At 48.0% G+C, this 18,686-nt stretch overlaps 1 protein-coding gene across 4 annotated transcripts in view; it reads left to right on the top strand.

The window, feature by feature from the left end:
* CHRM3 (cholinergic receptor muscarinic 3) overlaps positions 1-17,781 on the top strand; it is a 480,908-nt gene extending 463,127 nt beyond the window's left edge. For all 4 annotated transcript variants that reach the window (XM_004473141.4, XM_004473140.4, XM_071207360.1 and 1 more), the window contains one exon: positions 15,430-17,781. In XM_004473141.4, coding sequence (XP_004473198.1) covers positions 15,449-17,191 — 1,743 coding nt within the window. In that variant the 5' untranslated portion in view covers positions 15,430-15,448 and the 3' untranslated portion in view covers positions 17,192-17,781. The remainder of the gene's footprint in view (positions 1-15,429) is intronic.
* The last annotated feature ends 905 nt before the right edge of the window (positions 17,782-18,686 follow it).

Genomic DNA, 18,686 nt, shown 5'->3' with positions numbered 1-18,686 from the left:
TAGCCATTGATCCAGCAAATATCTCCTTGTGAAGGAAACTTTTGCCCGTGGTGACCTGGCGTGGGAAGGTCAAGAGGACCGAGTGTCTGCTTTCTATGCTGAGGGGTTGTTTGAAAGTGTGGCCTGCTCGTGACCCACCTGCTGATTAGGGTAGGGCTGGACTGGGCTTGGGCGCCGGTCAGCCCGTGTTGGCGTCCCGCACCTGCCACTTGCATTAGCTGTGTGACGTTGGGCAGGTGGTCTCACCCCTTGGTGCATCTGATTCTTCTTCCTTCAAGTGACCATTATAAAAGCACTCACCCCGTATGGTTATTGTCAAGATTAAATGAGTTAATCCACATCTATGGCTTGGACAAGTGCTGGATCCTGGAAGGGCAGATGTTTTCAGTAGAGGAACCAATGAGGTCAAAACCTGAAGAGCTCTGAAGGTATCACAGTGTGGGCCTTGAAAATAAAATTTAAAAAAGAACTTGGGGAAGCAGACTTGGCCCAGTGGTTAGGGCGTCCGCCTACCACATGGGAGGCCCGCGGTTCAAACCCCGGGCCTCCTGACCCGTGTGGAGCTGGCCCATGCGCAGTGCTGATGCACGCAAGGAGTGCCCTGCCACGCAGGGGTGTCCCCCGCGTAGGGGAGCCCCACACGCAGGGAGTGCGCCCCGTAAGGAGAGCTGCCGAGTGCGAAAGAAAGTGCAGCCTGCCCAGAAATGGCGCCGCACACATGGAGAGCTGACACACAACATGACGCAACAAAAAGAGACACATTCCCGTGCCGCTGACAACAACAGAAGCAGACAAAGAAGAACACGCAGCAAATGGACACAGAGAGCAGACAATGGGGGGGGGGGGGTTGGGATGGGAAGGAGAGAGAAATAAATAAAAAATTAAAATTAAAAAAAAGAACTTGGAAAGCATGTCCCTGAGAGGACAACAGAAATCAAAACACACTTGGGGTATCTTGTTTTCCTTTCCAAAGGTCCCCATCCTTCCGGTAATACCTCTAAGCTCGGCCCTGTATAAAAATCCTTTGCTGGATGTCCTAAAGCCGTCCTGCTGGCTTGCCCTGCCGGGCTCCGCTTTCCAGCGCCCCTTGTCCTCCCCTGCCTCCCCCTCTCCGTCTTTGGTAGGAGAGTTCCTTTGACCCTCAGGGGCTTTTGCTCTCAGGTCATTGACAGGAATTACAATCACTGTGCCTCTTCCTGCCTGAGGGCTTTTCTAAGGAAAATGAACTCATATTATTAATAACCATATGCATCACACGTTGATCCACTAGACATTTTATCTACCGTGGAGCTACTTTATTTTAATCACAGTTAGGGATTCTAAAACAGACTTGGAAATCAAAAAGGACATACAGACAAAAAAGCCTTTGATATAGTTCTCGTGAGATTTACAACCTAACAGTAAAAAGAAAATACAGATCCTCGAGTCGTGATGGCATAGATATTTAACTGTGGATGGCACTGGTCCTGCCAATTCAGAGGTGCCTCCCTGTAGCCACCATGCTGGCAAATGAGGGGGCCCTCGGCTCTGGGTGTGTGAAGCAGGAGAGGAGCCTCCTATTTACAGAATACCTATGCAGCCACGGCGGTTGTGTGGGTTGCCTTACCTGGTTTAATCCTCTTTACAGCTGTGCGATTGTTAGCGTTTGTGGGACGAGGTGCTACCTCAGGGCCTCGTGGAAGCCCAGGTCCAGGGCGAGCAGCACCTTTCCATGAATGATCTCTTTGTACTTGCTCAGCAAAAGGAATCCAGGAAGGGCAGGTGATCTGCCTGTTCCTTCCACAGCACAGAGAGCCCAAAAGAGCAGGGGGAGAAGCCCACGGCAGCCGGGCTGAGGTCGGGCCTGGTGGACGGCAGCCCCGCATGCCCCACTGCGCGTCGGAGGAGACGCCAGCCACACTGAGCGCGGCGCTTATCCACCCCCAGAATAGCCCTGCCCGGACGAGCACCTGAGGCTGCGAGGCCCTGGTTTCCAGGCTGAAGGTCGCCGGGCCTTTTCACTGGCTTGACATCCCCCTGGGCTGTAGATGGAGACCAGAGACGCCACTTAGGGCGTGCTCAGGGACGTCCCAGAGAAGGCGGCGGCGGGAGGGGTCTGCACGGGGGTCCGTGACTTCTCCGGCAGTGTTCTTGACTGCCTAAGGAGGATGCCCCCAGTGCTTTAGGAACTAACCTGAGCTCCACGGCTCCTCGAGGGTGGGCTCAGCGCCAGGCCCGCTCGCACCTCCCTGGACCCCCGTGCTTCGAGGTGCGTGGCAGGTGTGAGACGTGTGCGATCCAGAGAAGATTCAGCAAAGAGCAGTCACAGAGTGGTCTTCTCTTGGTTTGTTTTGTTGTAATTTCCCTTCCCCCTTGCAGCTTGCTTGCTGTCTGCTCTCGGTGTCCATTCCTTGCGTGCGCTTCTGTGGTTTTTTTTTTTTGCTTGTCACCCTTTTTTGCTTGTCACCGTGCTGAGTCAGCGCTCCGCGGGCCGGCAGCTCTCCGCAGCGTGCGGGCGAGCCCGCCTTCACAAGGAGGTCCCGGGGTGAACCCAGGGCCTCCCATATGGCAGCCAACTGATTGAGCCACAGCCACTTCCCACAAAGTGGTTTTCATATGTCTGTGATTCTGGGGTTTTCCTCCGAAAACTGAAGCTGTTGTGTGTCCATTACCAGGTGACCGTTTTAAGAGGGCGGCGATTGTGTGGCTGTTGGTGAAGTCCCCGTTCTTTCTCTGCAGTGGTCGGAAGTCCCTAGACAACCGCCCACTCATCTCGGCAGGGTCCGCCTCCCCTGGCTATTTCATCTCCTTGTCTTGAGCAGCGGATTCCACTGAACTCCGTCTGCCCTTCGGTCGGCTCCCTTTGCCACCACCACGTCTGAGGGGTCCCTCAGCCTCTGCCGCTCCCCCTCCCTTCGAGCCATTGCTGGTCACAGGTGCCCGTTATTCCTGCCACTCCCACCTCTTCTCCAGTCTGGTCTCCTTGAGCCCTTCCATTACCAGTCCTCCCCTTCCAAACCGTGACTCGCGCTAATCTCAGTGACAGGCTGGAGGAAGTGGTTCCAGTGCTAAGGAGAGTCAGAACTGATGGAAGCTTCCCTCAGGGGCCACTGTGGACCGGGACAAGCTGACACTCCGTGTGCTCTCGCAGAAATGCTCCCGGGGTGCCGGGACTCCACCTAGCACAGGCTGTTCTCTCGACCAGGAATGCTGTGCCATCTTCACTCCTGAGTCTCACAAAATGCCCTTTCTTTGCCGCCTCGTCAGCAACTCGAGCAAAGCTGATTATCCCACACTGTGTAGACGTGTCCTTGTTGCACCTCATGGCCTTGCTCCATGGTGTCACCCACAAGGGATTCCCAAGAGCAAGGACGAGATCCCCAGGCTAAGGGTACATGATCTACAAACCTGTTTACCAGCTGAAATGACGGTGGCAGGGTTGGCTGCCTGACTGCAGATCCCATCTGGAGGGAAGGGAGGAGAAGGGATTTCCGGAGAAGTTAAGTCAGGGCCGATTTTTGAGAAGTCAAAGAGTTTGCCCGGTTAATAAGTTTGGGGACCTTTTCCAGGTTTTCCTGGGTAATTTTTCTAGATCTCTCTTTATTCCAGATTTTCTCGGCCCTGGCACTGTTGCCTTCTTCAGCTGGCTTCCTTGCTGTCGTTGCTGTGCTGTGTGTTTTGGGGTGTTTACCAGCACCCCAGCCTCTACCTACTGGATGCCACAAGCACATTCTCCCCAGACATTGCCACACGTCCCCTGAGGGTCAAAGTCACCCCAGTTCTTTAAGTTTTACAGCTCTCAGCTCTTGTTAGCCAGGAAAAAGGCCATTCCATAAAAGGTCCCAATCGTCTTAATTGAACACGATTCAAATAATCTTACCATTTTTGAGAAACTCCTGTGTATACCAGGCCATCTACTGAGTGCTTTCTCCAGATTCCATCTCACCCTCGAGTGTCACGATCCCCACTTTATAGATGAGGAAGCAGGAGCAGAGTGTTCAGAGAGTTTGGTCATGTGGCAGCATCCGTTAAGTGTCCAGACCCTACTGTGTCATAGCAGAGCTTGTTGCGTGCCTCCTGCTTTACACCTCCTCTCTTGTGCAAATGGACAGTTGTATGGACATGTGTGAATAAGGAGGTGCAAATAGCCCGATGTTTACAAAGACATCGGATGTGTGGAATAGGTCCAGATGGAAAAGTAAGGACTCTGATAAATACAAACCTTGAAAAAAATCATGGCTAGTCTAACATTAATCATAAAAGCGTAAACATTGAGTCAAAAGAACTTTCTTCACCAGGTGTCTTTTCAGCACATAAACTGACATATTAGAAATATTTAGTCCAAATGCCTCTTTGCACTAGAAGGTTTTTAATCAGGATTATTTCTGTTGGCTCTAGTGGTATTTTAAAAGAAATGGCCCTTGTCTTCCATTGCAAAAACACAGTATTCCAGACAAAAAACAATGCAGAAGTCTTCAGGTTGTAGAAGAGCACCCCTTATCTCAGAGAGGTTTTCAGTAGGACAGAACCGAGCTGCCCCTTTCCCTCCTTCTAGCTCAGCAGAGAACAATCTCAGGGACACCCAGCTGGCTCTTCTCTGGGGAAGGTGGCCTTACTAATGTTTAAAAAGAACTGCGCTTTGTTTTCTACTTGCTGCCATTTCTCTAGACATTCTAACAAGAAAGGGTTGAGACTTGAGAGTATTAATGCAGGTAATCATTCATCCAGTTTAGATTTCTCTTTTCCAGGTAAAACGGTGTCACTTTAACAGCAGCTGCTATGCATAAACAGTTCCAGTGCAAGTGCTTTTCCAATCAGCCCTTGTTTTTTGTGGGGTTTTTTTTTTTTTTCAAACTGAATAAAACCTATGAAAGGCGGAAACAAGGGGAGGCAGCGTGACACAGAAAGGGTTTTAAAGGCGAGCTTTCTCTTTTTGAAATGGAATTGTATTCCGGCTTTGGCATTCTGAAATGTTTCTTTACACCATGTCAGCATATCTTTCCCCCTTGCAGCTTGAAATGAATAGCAAGAGCTAAGCGCACCAAGTTTGATTCTGACTGTACAAGTCGAAGGGAGTTTGATTCTCTTTAAAGACACGTTTGATTGCAAAGGCTCAGTTGACCCCGTTTGATATCCTCCACGAACTGCAAGCTGAACCAAGCTCAAGTTCTCATCTCCAGCTTCCAGAAGTGCTCGGTTTCTCTGGCGCCGGGAGCAGACGGTGTTCTCCGGGTCTGTTGTGCCATCTAGTGGCCAGCTGTGGTATTGCCTTTCATCTGACCTCCAAAATAGTTTTGGAAAAAGGCATTTTAGCTGCTGAACACCATAATGGAGTATGACAGAAAACAGACATGCCCTTAGCAAAGAGGGCAGGCAAAGGAGACCCAAAACAAGCCCTGAGAAATGATGCATACGGGATTCTAAATAGGGAAGAAGCACTAACTAGTTTGTCTTAGAAAAAAAGCTTTGTTGCAAACTGCAAAGATTTTTTTCCAGGTTCTTCATGAGGGGGAAAATAATAGAGGTAAAAAAATTTATATTTCTAGAATATAAAGAACTGTACACATTTTTAACCAGTTCTTGGAAGGGGGTAAAAATCGAGAACCCCTAATCCTTTTTTTTTTTTTTTCTTCAGAACAGGTAGTGCCAAGAGGGCTTAGAGGAAATAAAATGAGCTTGTCTCCCTCAAATTCATCGTGACCAAAATGCCTCACATTTCTATTGACCTTTTAGGTTTCTCTAAGCACTGTCACGTGTGTTTTAACATTGGATATATACACATTTTTAAAATTTTAAAAAACGGGGCGGGAGGATAAATTTCCCATAATTATCATCCTTCACTTTCTTCAATACTCTCCAATTCTTTGTTTTTTCCACATTTTCTGTCTCACCCCCTTTTCTTAAATATTAATGAAAGATGTCAACATGTCACTGCAATGGCTCGCAAACATTTTGAACCACAACCTGCAGTAAGAGATACATTTGACATCATGTCTACCAGCAAGAAGAGATGTGGGCGCGTGCACATGTGTAAATCCAAAAGCTCACGAAGCAGTTCTCATTCTACTATGTGGTGTGCGTTCTGATATAGCCTCTTCAGGGCTGTTGTTTTTCTTTTTCATTCTGGGGTTGAGCACTCTGATGGATCCTGACTTGCAATTTGAAACACTTAGGGGATCAATTCGGTATCTGATCCTAAATGTAATGTAAAAATGGTCTGGAAAATACATATACTCAGAGACGAAGCCAAGAACCCACCTGCACAGGTGCAAAGGTAACTCACCCCATGAGTTCCAACAAGGAAGGATACGACTGAAATCCTTGCGGGGCCCCCCTCGCCGTACCCATGAGCCTCCTCAAAGGCCCTCGTGGTCAGTCTTGCCCCCCCCCTGCCTGAGGCGTGGCTCCTGGGACCTCAGCAGGGCCCTAATTATTCCACCAACTCCCAAGACCCCAGCTTCCAGATTGCCAAATCCTTCCTTAGCAGGAAGGGCAACTGCTCAGTCACCTGCCCCTGCTCCATTCCCACCTGGCCACCCATTCGTCCTAGAGCTCCTGCCTGGGATTTCCTAAGAAGGTGGCTGGGAAGCAGATTTGGCCCAATGGATAGGGTGTCCGCCTACCACATGGGAGGTCCAAGGTTCAAACCCAGGGCCTCCTGACCCATGTGATGAGCTGGCCCACATGCAGTGCTGATGCGCGCAAGGAGTGCCCTGCCATGCAGGGGTGTCCCCCGTGTAGAGGAGCCCCATGCACAAGGAGTGCACCCCACAAGGAGAGCCGCCCCGTGCGAAAAAAGCACAGCCTGCCCAGGAATGGCACCACGCACACAGAGAGCTGATGTAGCAAGATGACGCAACAAAAAGAAACACAGATTCCCACTGCCTCCGACAAGAATACAAGCGGACACAGAAGAACACACAGCGAATGGACAGAGATAGCAGACAACTCGAGGGGCAGGGAATAAATAAAAAATAAATCTTTAAAAAAAAGAAGGTGGCTGGCCCAGGAGTAAGTACCTGGATCATCCGCATTCTCCCCACACCCTGGTAGCACAGCCCACGGATGCGGCAGTGTGGAAGCATGACCCGAGTCCCCTTCAGGTCACGGGGTGTCCTTCTCTGCTCTCCGGAAGAGTGCGGCATCTCCCTTGCACACCCTGCAGCTACAGGAAGCCAGGGGAGCAGCTGTCTTGGCTTCTCTCTGCCAGGATACCCCACACGGCCGTGGGAGCTCCACGGTCCCTTATGGTGGGGACACAGCCCCAGGTGGGAAGGCAGTGGGGCACAGATCTCCTCTCAGTCTGGTCTTGCCGAGATTATCAGGCTCGTCTTTTTTGCCTCTGACTTTCTCCCCGTTTAGAAGCAATCCTGAGGCATAAGGCCAAATGCAGAGCCCTCTTCTTAGCCATCAGCAGCATCTTCCCCTTTAACTGTCATTTCCATCCACTTCCCTCTGGCTTTGGAAACTGGTTTTTTCCCTCAGTAGTAACACTGCAAATTAAGCTAAAGTTCTCTTTGTCTGTCACCTTCGATCATCTTCCCCCTCCAAGACACAACCACAGACATATGATTTTCACGCATCTTTCTATCCTTTTATGATCATTTTAAATACATAAATATTTATGAGGAAGTGGACGTAGCTCAGTGGTTAGACATCTACTTCCCATGTATAAGGTCCTGGGTTCAAACCCCAGTACCTCCTAAAAAAAAAAAATATTATATTTATGTAAGATATATACTATTTTTTTTCTGTGTTCTGTTGTTACCTAAATTGTATTGTGTTCTATTTCTCATCCCACAGCTTGTTTTTTTCACAATATATTTTTAGAACTTTCTATGCTAATGGATATATTTCCACTTGATTCCTATTTTGTGCAGTATAGAATTCCCCATTATGCATTACTCCTTTTTTTTCACCCATCCCCCAACGGATGGACTATTAGATTTTCCTAATTTTAGGTTTTCCTAATTTCTGTCATTAAAAAAAATGCTTCCGCAAACATCCTTGTGCATGTCCCCTGTGTGCATATGTGTATGCAAGAATTTCCAGAAGATAGGTAGGTGGAAATCAAATTGCTGGATCATGACGATAGGTATTTCCAGTGCTGACTGATGCCGCCAAATCACCTTTCTGCAGTACTTGCCATCACTTTAGTTAGCCTGGATGGACGAGTGGGGGCTTTCTTTGCCTAATGTTCAGGCCACTGCACCATTCCTTGAAGCCCAAGACACCTAAGCACTTGCAGCTGAAAAGGTATTTAATATTATTTCTAAAGCTCTTGTCTCTACCAGAGTCTTTAACGTCTCTTTCAAAAAGCAAAAACTGGGCACGGACTGGTTTCTCACTCCCTGCATCTCTGCAGAAACAACCCAACCCCGAGGGCACAAAAAGTTGGCTTTGGAGGTAGGGGGCCTCCTGTTGATGACTGCTTCAGACTCACGAGCAGCCTCTCATCCTGTCCCTCCCTCTCTCCTCCTTACCCTTACCACGTCCTACAGAGTCAATGGTAGTGCTCCACTTTTAAAGGTGAAGAAATGCAGTCTCAGCAACGGCTGGCGGTTTGTCAAGTTCAGGGTCAACGACTCAAACCCAAATCAGCCTGGCTCCAAACGCCATGTTTTCAATTACACTTTGCCACTTTCCAATGAAAAGTTATGAGTGATGACGAGAGCATCCTAAGTACTAAAAGAAGTGGGATTGGTTTATCTCCTTCCATCACATAGACAACTCCCAGGATTTCCTAGACATTTCTGCCTTCGGACTGCAAGTCACAATGAGCTTTAGCCATGCACTTTGCCCATAAATTCTGCTTCCTATTCAAAAGGTTTTCTTTTCCTCAATGTCATGTTCATCCATTAGATACGCTTCCCTCTTTTTGGTTTTATGTATGAAGTTATTAGAAGTTGAAACCCTAGTGTCGTCATCTGGAGTTTCATGGTTATTAACTATTACCTTAATAATGATTGTGCTTTGGATGTTGCAGCTGTAAGCAAGTAACTGCAGGTCATTCTCCTTTAAGGCTTCTTTGTTAGCATTAGAATTTTGCTCAGCCCAAAATCTGTATCCTTTTACGAATGGCAGGACTAAACCATTTTAAAAATAAGAATCAGTCCATCCCTGAGACTTCCAAGAAGATATTAGATGTTGAATTTATCAAAGAATGGTAGCCACCATTAGAAGGCCCAAGAGAGCAGGTCAAAGATCCCCTGTCTGGCAGTTTGTGATTCAAAGGTTTCCTAATGATTAGTCAAGAATCCCTGACATTCCAAGGGTGACAGACCGGAGATTTAATGAATCCAGTATAAACTGCTAGATTTATCCATAGGTATCCTTCTTCAATTCTGGTTCCTTTGATTTTTCTGTATTCCAGCCAAGTATAATTGGACCTATTATGCGTTTTGTGATAGTCTGCAGAATCCTAGATGAAATGAACTGAAAGTAATGGCCTTAGGTTTATTTCCAAAATTCTCACTTTTATTTTCACTGGTGTCAGACAATTATATAAACTAAGTTGCTATTAAATTTGTTCAAACATAATACGAGTACCCACAGAGAGCAATTTGACATTGCCCAAATAACTTCATGCTTTTAAAAATTATCTTATTCATGCCCCATCCCCCACCCAGGGGGTAGTTTCACGGAGGGCAGACGCTGTGACTTACGGAATTCAGCATCTAAACATGGTAGTGCTCCAGTGACCATGCAATGGTATTGGTGAAGGTAGATAAGCAAGTCTATCAGTTGCAGGTGTCAGAAACCTAGCTCAGGGAGCCCAGGCAATGAAGGAAACCTGCTGATGCCCATAACTGACAAGGTCAAGGAGGCACTGTTGGCTCGAGGAGTGATTAGATCTAGAGATCAAAGGCATCATCTTCACGCCGTCGTTTCCCACATTCCTCCTAACGTTCTCACTCCACATCTCTCTTCTGTGTTTGTTTGCTTCTCAGGTTTTCCAGGTGACGGTAAATATGGCCACCAGCATCTAGCAGTCCCAAAGATAAGAGAAGCACCCTCTTGTTCCCAGAGCGATAGCCATCCCTAAGCTGACTCTAACTCTCCTGCTTGGTCTTCCTTAGACCCGTTGCTGTGGTGGAGCAGTCAAGACCATGCTATCGATGCCCATCCTTAAATGCATTCAACGGGTTTTCCATATCCAAAAGGCCAACACCCACAGAATGACAAGTAACAGACATCCATTGCATGGCAATGAGAGGGAAGGGGGAAAAAAAGACAGAAAAGACATGCACCATCAGCACAAATAGAAGACTTTGAGATTATTGGATATTATTCAAAATAAAATCAGTATGGCATAAGAGATGAACCAGAGGCTACAGGATATGACCCGTTCCCATGGGGCAATGGGGTGAGAGCAGAGACTTAGAAAGTGTTTTGACTGCTAAAAGTTTGGAAGTTTCTGTGAGTTTATATGAGATTCAGAGGACATCAGGGGTTGGGGTGGAGTGGGAGGATGGAGGGGACGGAGGACTGTATGAACGGTGGCAGCACAATTAAAGCAATGGATAGGAAACTTAGCTACCATGTCCAGGACTCTCTGGACTGAAAGAGATGCTGGGAAGGTAAAGGCTACTCAGAGAGTTTATCTGTATAAGAGATAGGTGCAAGATAAAGAGAAATAGTTGAATAAGGGTGGTAACGTAAAGAAGACAAAAATAACCCTTGCCTGAACATATATAGTGGTGAGCATTTAGGAGGGTCTCAGAGCCCCAGCAAAATTATGCTTAGCAACTTCAAAAGGAGGTTAGGGGGAAACGGACTTGGCCCAGTGGTTAGGGCGTCCATCTACCACATGGGAGGTCCGCGGTTCAAACCCCGGGCCTCCTTGACCCATGTGGAGCTGGCCCATGTGCAGTGCTGATGCGTGCAAGGAGTGCCATGCCACACACAGGGGTGTCCCCGCATAGGGGAGCCCCATGCGCAAGGAGTGCACCCCGTGAGGAGAGCCGCCCAGTGCAAAAGAAAGTGCAGCCTGCCCAGGAATGGTGCCACACGCACGGAGAGCTGACACAACAAGATGATGCAACAAAAAGAAACACAGATTCCCGTGCTGCCGACAACAACAGAAGCGGACAAAGAAGACGCAGCAAATAGACACAGAGAACAGACAACTGGGGTGGGAGGGGAAGGGGAGAGAAATAAATAAATAAATCTATAAAAAACAAAAGGAGGTTAGGCTGAGGTGTCTGATTCAAGACAAGTCTGTTCTAGTCCATCTACATAGTTGCAGGCAGGATGGGGGATACCAAGGCAAACACCTCTAGAACTGCTGTATACTGGCATCCAGATGGGTAAAGAGCAGATAATTCTTCTGTGTGTCTTGGAAGAAACCATAAAGCTGTAGCATTCCCCCAAAATGGACATCTCTACAGTGAGGGAATGCTGGAGATCAGGATGAGTTGAAAACACCTAATAAAACCCAAAGGAAGTAAACAAGAAAACAACACATCAATTTCCTGCAAGTGGAGATTAGCGCAGTTTATAGATTTCCTCGTAGGAAAACAATGATGGATTCTACAGAATCTTAGAGGTGATGGCTCAATCCGACCTTAAAGTTTGGCTGCCAGAAGATCACCAAGGAAGAGAAGATACAGGGGCCCAGATTATAATGTTAACTGGAAACTGAAAGTCAAAAGTAGTATTTCTACAGTAACTTCAACTTAAAACAAAAGACAGGGAATAAGAAAAGAAACCATTTCTATTGGGATACACTGAAGGTTGAATGGAAATACTCCAAAGTGATTATAATTTTGATCTCTGGATGTTAAGATCATGGATGGTTTTAATTTCATTATTTTACTTTACTAAATTTTTTTCACAGTTTTATGCCGTATGAATGTATTGTCATTTTATTTTAATTTACTTAACTTTGCATTCAAATTCGATTACAAATATATGGCTTACTGTAACAAATTCAAGTGATACAGAACGTGTAGAGTAGAACGTGAAAGCCACGTCCCCCCATTCTTCACCACGGCCATTTTCCCATGCTGATTCAAAAACGTTTCTATATATGCATATAATTATTTCAGTGTAGTTTACTTTTTCACGGGAGTATTATTTTGCATCTTGTTGAATTAGTTAAACTCTCATGGATATCATTCCAAATCAGAGCATACTGAACTAATAATTAATTTTCATTTAGTAATATGTAGCATTCCACTGTGAGGTTTGTCAATTTTTTAGTTATTTCAAAGTGTGTTGAAGTGAATATGTGGATGTGTACATATACATGTTGCATGCACACATATATATGCACACAGAGAGGGAGTCAGAGAGCTCTTGAAAGTTAGGATCCTGGATTTTGTGCATTTTTATTTGCCTAGATAGTTCCAGATTGTCTCTCAAATGGGCCTAGTAACAGACATTCCAGCATGGACCATGAAAGTGATTATTCCCTTACACCCTATACTGCATATATGAAATCACTGAACTTTTGCCAGTCTGTTAGATGAATATACATCCATTCCATTTTAAAGATGTTTGTAATGATGGGTGTATTTTTTTTTAACCAGTTAGGGAAGACTGGTTGTGCCTGATACCTGAAATGAGTTGGTGGAAGGGCAGTGTGAACTAACAGTGACGATGGAGCCTATGGACTCAGATGGTCTGGATTCGAATCCTTCCCACCCAGCCCCCATAGCACACGTTAGGTGGATTACTTTACTCTCTGTGACTCTTTCCTGTTTTTAAAATGTGGGTTATATTAGGCCCGGGGTTTGCTTCCCAGAACCTCCTTGTGAAGGCAAGCTGGCCCACGCCGGTGGAGAGCTGATGGCCCGCGCCCACGGAGAGCTGGCACAGCAAGATGACGCAACAAAGGGAGACAAGCAGACACAGAAGAAGGCGCAGCGAATGGACACAGAGCAGACAGCGAGCAAGTGGCAAGGGGAGGGCGGATAAATAGATAAAAATAAAATCTTAAAAAAAAAACTATGGGTTGTATTAAGGATTAAATATGATAATGCATATAATGCATTTGCACAATGTGTACTTCATAGTAAATACACGATAAATATGCTCTATCATTTATTATTGCACTAAATTTAATTCCGAGCCTCCTGGCAGCCAAAGCAAGGGAGTTTCTTGTTCAATAAAAAGATTAATAAAGTAATAATAGTAAACACATCCCCCTTACTATGTGTCAGGTACTATTCTAAACATTTTACATATTTTAAAGCATTTTGGTAAGATAAAGTTTCTTTGAGCATTTATTGAATTCTAGGTGGTATTTATCAACACAATCAATTCCATTACACAGAAAGTTCCCATTCCTCTTCTCTGAATGAGCAAACTGAGCCTCGGAGAGGTTAAATAATACCCAAGGTCCACCAGTAAGTGGTTGGCCTGAGATTTGAACTTTTCCAACTCGAAAGCCTTCCCATGACACCGCAGGCCTTTCCAAATGACTCTGCACAATTCTGACAGCATGCCTTTGACAGCTCCTCTTCCAACGTGCACTATGGAAGGTTTTAATCAGGAATCCTGCTGTGTGCAGGTGTATACATAAGTATATTTAAACATTTATCATTGAAGAATTTAACCAAGAACATTTGTTCTCTGTATTTTTGCTGTGACTGTCAAATTTTGATCTCTTAGAATAACTCTCATTGAGAAAAGACTTACAAACATAGCCCGGAGCAGGTGGTGGCATGAGAATTCTGGGCAGTGCAACCCCAGAGCTTCCGAGGGGATGGCGCAGGTCATCACCAAGGCTAGTGGTGACACCACGCAGTCTTACTGGTGGCACATTACTCTCTTTTTTTTTCTTTTTAAATATATTTTATAAATTTATTTTTACAAGATACTTAGATACATAAACTGTTACATAAAAAAAATATAATGGATCCCCATAGGCCCCACTCGCCACACCCCCCACTCTTCCCCCCATTAACCTCTCTCATCAGTGTGGTGCATTCAGTGCCACTGATAAATAAACACATTTTGGAGCATTGCCACTAAGCATGGATTATAGTTTACACTGTGGTTTACACTCTCTCCCACTCCATTCTGTATGTTATGGCAGGATATATAATGGCCTGTATCTGTCATTGGAATGTCACTCAGGACAATTCCAAGTCCCGAAGATGCCCTCATATTACCCCTCTTTTTCCCTCTCCCTGCCTTCAGCACCTCCAGTGGCCACTGTCTCCACTTCAATGATATAATTTCTTATATTGCTAGAATCAATATACGTGTATAGTAGAATACCAGTAAGTCCACTCTAGTCCATAGTTTATTCCCTAATCCTGCGGATTCTGGAGTGGTGATGCCCATTCCCTCTCTAATTGAGAGGGGGTTTCGGTCCTAGTTGGCTGGTGGATGGGACTCTCTTACTTGCAGTTGTAGACTCTCTCAGTTCCTTGGTGTGATGGTTAACCATCCTCACCTCCTTGTTAGTTGTCCTGGTTGAGTCCAAAGAACTGGAGAGTATGTAATGGTTCTTAGTTGTTTATATATTTTGGTAACAAATGTTTTGAAAGCACTGAATTACCGTTTTGACTATGGATATGCAAATATGTGTGTGTGACATGGTAAAATACCTTTTCATGACTGGAGTTAAAATATCTAAATACTAGAAATATTCAAAACCAGTTCGGTCAGTTTGAAGCATTCTGGCAAAAGTGCTTCTGCATGTTATCAAACATGAGATTCCTGTCTTGTGGGTATTTCACAGTCATTTCAAGAAATAAATGCGTTACCTTTTATCCAAGTTTTAAAGAGATCATGGAATGTGCATTGATTCATGCTTATTTTTCCCTTCGCTCTAGATTGGTGTTGCTCAATCGAGTGAGGTTTAAAACCAGCTGGTATCACTTTAAAATGGCATATGTTGGGAAGCAGATGTGGCTCAAGTGGTTGAGCCCCCATGTCCCACACGGGACGTCCCAGGTTCGGTTCCCAGTGCCTCCTAAAAACAAAAAAGCAAACAACAAACAAACAAATGAAAAAGCCAACTCGGGGGAGCCACTGTGGCTCAGTGGTTGAGTGCTAGCTTCCCCCATATAAGGTCCAGGTTTAATCCCTGCCCCCGTACCTCAAAAAAAAAGAAAAAACACAACTTGCACATGTTGCAAGTTGGATTGGTAAGTGCCTGGATGGATAAAATGCAAAAGCCTAAAGTTAATTTATCAAGTAGTGTGATGACTGCTGGATACATTTCATATCAGTGTTTAATATTTTCCCCCTTGGCGCAATAAGGAAGACTTTGGTAATGTTACAGCGAATGTGGGCAGAAAGCACACGACACACCCCATGCGTGCCTCTAGCTAATTGTGCCGCCCTCGACGCCTCAGCTTTCTGACCTCTTGGTGATCTAGCCACCCATCGTAGGTGTTGCATGTCTCTTCAAGTATGCAAGTAAAATGCAGAGAATCTCCCCCCGCTGCAGCAGAAATGTTCCTAACTCCGTCTTTTCTCTCTCCTTCCCAGACTATGTCAGAGAGTCACGATGACCCTGCACAATAGCAGCACAGCCTCGCCGTGGGGTCCCAACATCAGCTCTGCCTGGATCCACGGTCCCCCCGACCCAGGGCTGCCCCCGGGCACAGCCCCTCCTCTTGGCAGCTACAACCTCTCCCGAGCAGCCGGGAACTTCTCCGGGGCCAACGGCACCACCAGCGACCCCCTGGGAGGGCACACCGTCTGGCAGGTGGTCTTCATCGCCTTCCTGACGGGCTCCCTGGCCTTGGTCACCATCATCGGCAACATCCTGGTGATCGTGGCGTTTAAGGTCAACAAGCAGCTGAAGACGGTCAACAACTACTTCCTCTTGAGCCTGGCCTGCGCCGACCTCATCATTGGCGTCATCTCCATGAATCTCTTCACCACCTACATCATCATGAACCGATGGGCTCTGGGGAACCTGGCCTGCGACCTCTGGCTCTCCATCGACTACGTGGCCAGCAATGCCTCCGTCATGAACCTCCTGGTCATCAGCTTCGACAGGTACTTTTCCATCACGAGGCCACTCACGTACCGAGCCAAACGGACAACCAAGAGAGCGGGCGTGATGATCGGCCTGGCCTGGGTCATCTCCTTCGTCCTCTGGGCCCCCGCCATCTTGTTCTGGCAATACTTTGTTGGGAAGAGAACCGTGCCCCCCGGGGAGTGTTTCATCCAGTTCCTAAGCGAGCCCACCATCACCTTTGGCACAGCCATCGCCGCCTTTTACATGCCTGTCACCATCATGACTATTTTATACTGGAGGATCTATAAGGAGACCGAGAAACGTACCAAAGAGCTCGCCGGGCTGCAGGCCTCAGGGACGGAAGCGGAGGCCGAGAACTTTGTGCACCCTACGGGCAGCTCCCGCAGCTGCAGCAGCTACGAGCTCCAGCAGCAGAGCGTCAAGCGCCCGGCCCGGAGGAAGTATGGCCGCTGCCACTTCTGGTTCACCACCAGGAGCTGGAAGCCCAGTGCCGAGCAGATGGACGCCGACCACAGCAGCAGCGACAGCTGGAACAACAACGACGCCGCGGCCTCCCTGGAGAACTCGGCCTCCTCCGACGAGGAGGACCTGGGCTCCGAGACCAGGGCCATCTACTCGATCGTGCTCAAGCTGCCGGGGCACAGCACCATCCTCAACTCCACCAAGCTGCCCTCCTCGGACAACCTGCGGGTGCCCGAGGAGGAGCTGGCCAAGGCGGGCGCCGAGCGGAAAGCCAGCCGGCTGCAGGCCCAGAGGAGCATGGACGATGGAGGCAGCTTCTCGAAGCTCCAGCTGGAGTCAGCCGTGGACACGGCCAAGGCCCCCGACGCCTCGGCGGGGAAGGCCGCCCTGCCCCTGTCCTTCAAGGAAGCCACCCTGGCCAAGAGGTTCGCCCTCAAGACCAGGAGTCAGATCACCAAACGGAAGAGGATGTCGCTCATCAAAGAGAAGAAGGCGGCGCAGACCCTCAGCGCCATCCTGCTGGCCTTCATCGTCACCTGGACCCCGTACAACATCATGGTTCTGGTGAACACCTTCTGTGACAGCTGCATCCCCAAAACCTATTGGAATCTGGGCTACTGGCTGTGCTACATCAATAGCACCGTGAACCCCGTGTGCTATGCGCTGTGCAACAAAACCTTCCGAACCACCTTCAAGATGCTGCTGCTGTGCCAGTGCGACAAGCGGCGGCGGCGCAAGCAGCAGTACCAGCAGCGGCAGTCGGCCGTCTTCCACAAGCGCACGCCCGAGCAGGCCTTGTAGGGGGACCCGGACTGACACCCCCCGACCCGCGGGCCTGAGCGGGGAGCCCGGTGGGGTGGGGTGGGAGGAACGCCGGTGGTGATGACGGTGCTCTGTCACCCAGCTGGGAAACAAGCTGCCTGGGTCCCAATCCTTTGAATAAATTCCATTTTAATACAAAAAAAAAAAAAATCAGATACAAGTTCAGCAAAAAAAAAAAAAAGATACGTACTAGTGAATATAAAGAAATTAATTCTGAAATAGACTGTTTCCTAAAGAGGGGGAAAAAGTTGCTACAGCCACATTGATCTGCCAGGGTCTTTCGTTCTCACGCGCTCTAGAACGTCACGGAGCATAGCCCGCCGGCCCAGGCGGCGCCTTCTTCCCGAGGATCCTGAATGTGCCGCCCCAGGCCCCACGGGGCACCCGCCAGGCTGGTGGAAGCGGGTTCTGAAATGATTTCCTTTATGGCAAAGCTGACCCTTCTTTTCCCAATAGAGCTTCCTGTCTTCTTTTTTGGTGTGTTGTTAAAATCTCTTTGTGGACTTGATTCTTACAAAGTACTGTTTTGTGCAGTTCAAGTTTCGTACAAATAAAAGTATCTAAGTATATACATATATATATGTGTGAGTTCCGCACGCACACACATAGTGTATATAATGTCCTGGGAAACCCCGAACTGGCCGGTTATTCTTGCACTCTAGGCTTTCAGTACGCGGGTAACTGAAGTTCTCTAGGATCCTAAAGCCACCTAAAATCAAACAAATCCACCTGAATGTTTCTGAAACCAGGAACGCCTCCCACAACACTGGGAGAGCCTTCAGCCCCAAGCAGCCAGGCCCCCGGCCAGGGCGGCGGGTCGAGCCTAGGGCACCCACCCGGCTCCCAGCCTAAGCAGTTGTCTGTTGACACCTTCCTCAGCAAAGCTCAGGCCGGAGGCCGAGTCCCACCCACGGGTTTGAATGTAGCCGCCCACATCCGAATAGGAGTCCAAGCAGAATTTCTTCTCTCTCAGCTGCTGGAAACTCCAGAGGGGTGTCAAGCTCCACCAGTGAACACGGCGCTGTCTGTGGCGCAACAAAAGGGAAAGGATGAGGGCCAGGGTGCCCTCACTCCCTGGCCCCTTCTCCAAGAGAAAGGGCTCCCACCTCGGGCCCTGAGCCGTGGTCTCTGTGGGCTCCTCCCCGGGAAACAGTGCAGTTTATGAGGTGCCTGAAAAGTATTGCTTCTGACCGAGTTCCCTGCATTTTGAAAACTAACTTTGCATTATCCTTGGAGTTGCCCCAGACGATATCTGTTGGGTTTGGAGGAGGGGGGACGGGCTGCTGCCGCTGTTGCTAAGTCTGCTGCTGCTGTGGCCGAGGGGGTCTTCCTTTTCCTTTTTTGCTCGGGCTGTGCGGGGCAAGGGCGGGGAGGGAGGCGGGTGGGCCGCGGAGAATTCCTTACCTTTGTACGGGGCGTCGGTGTCGTGAGTCCAGCGCGGGGCGGTGTTTGCCGATGACGCCGCCAACCAGTG

This window comes from Dasypus novemcinctus, chromosome 13 (genome assembly GCF_030445035.2).
Source record: "Dasypus novemcinctus isolate mDasNov1 chromosome 13, mDasNov1.1.hap2, whole genome shotgun sequence".
In the NCBI taxonomy this organism is placed as follows: Eukaryota; Metazoa; Chordata; class Mammalia; order Cingulata; family Dasypodidae; genus Dasypus; species Dasypus novemcinctus.
The sequence above is the reverse complement of the archived record's forward strand: the minus strand, read 5'-3'. Positions and strand labels throughout refer to the sequence as shown.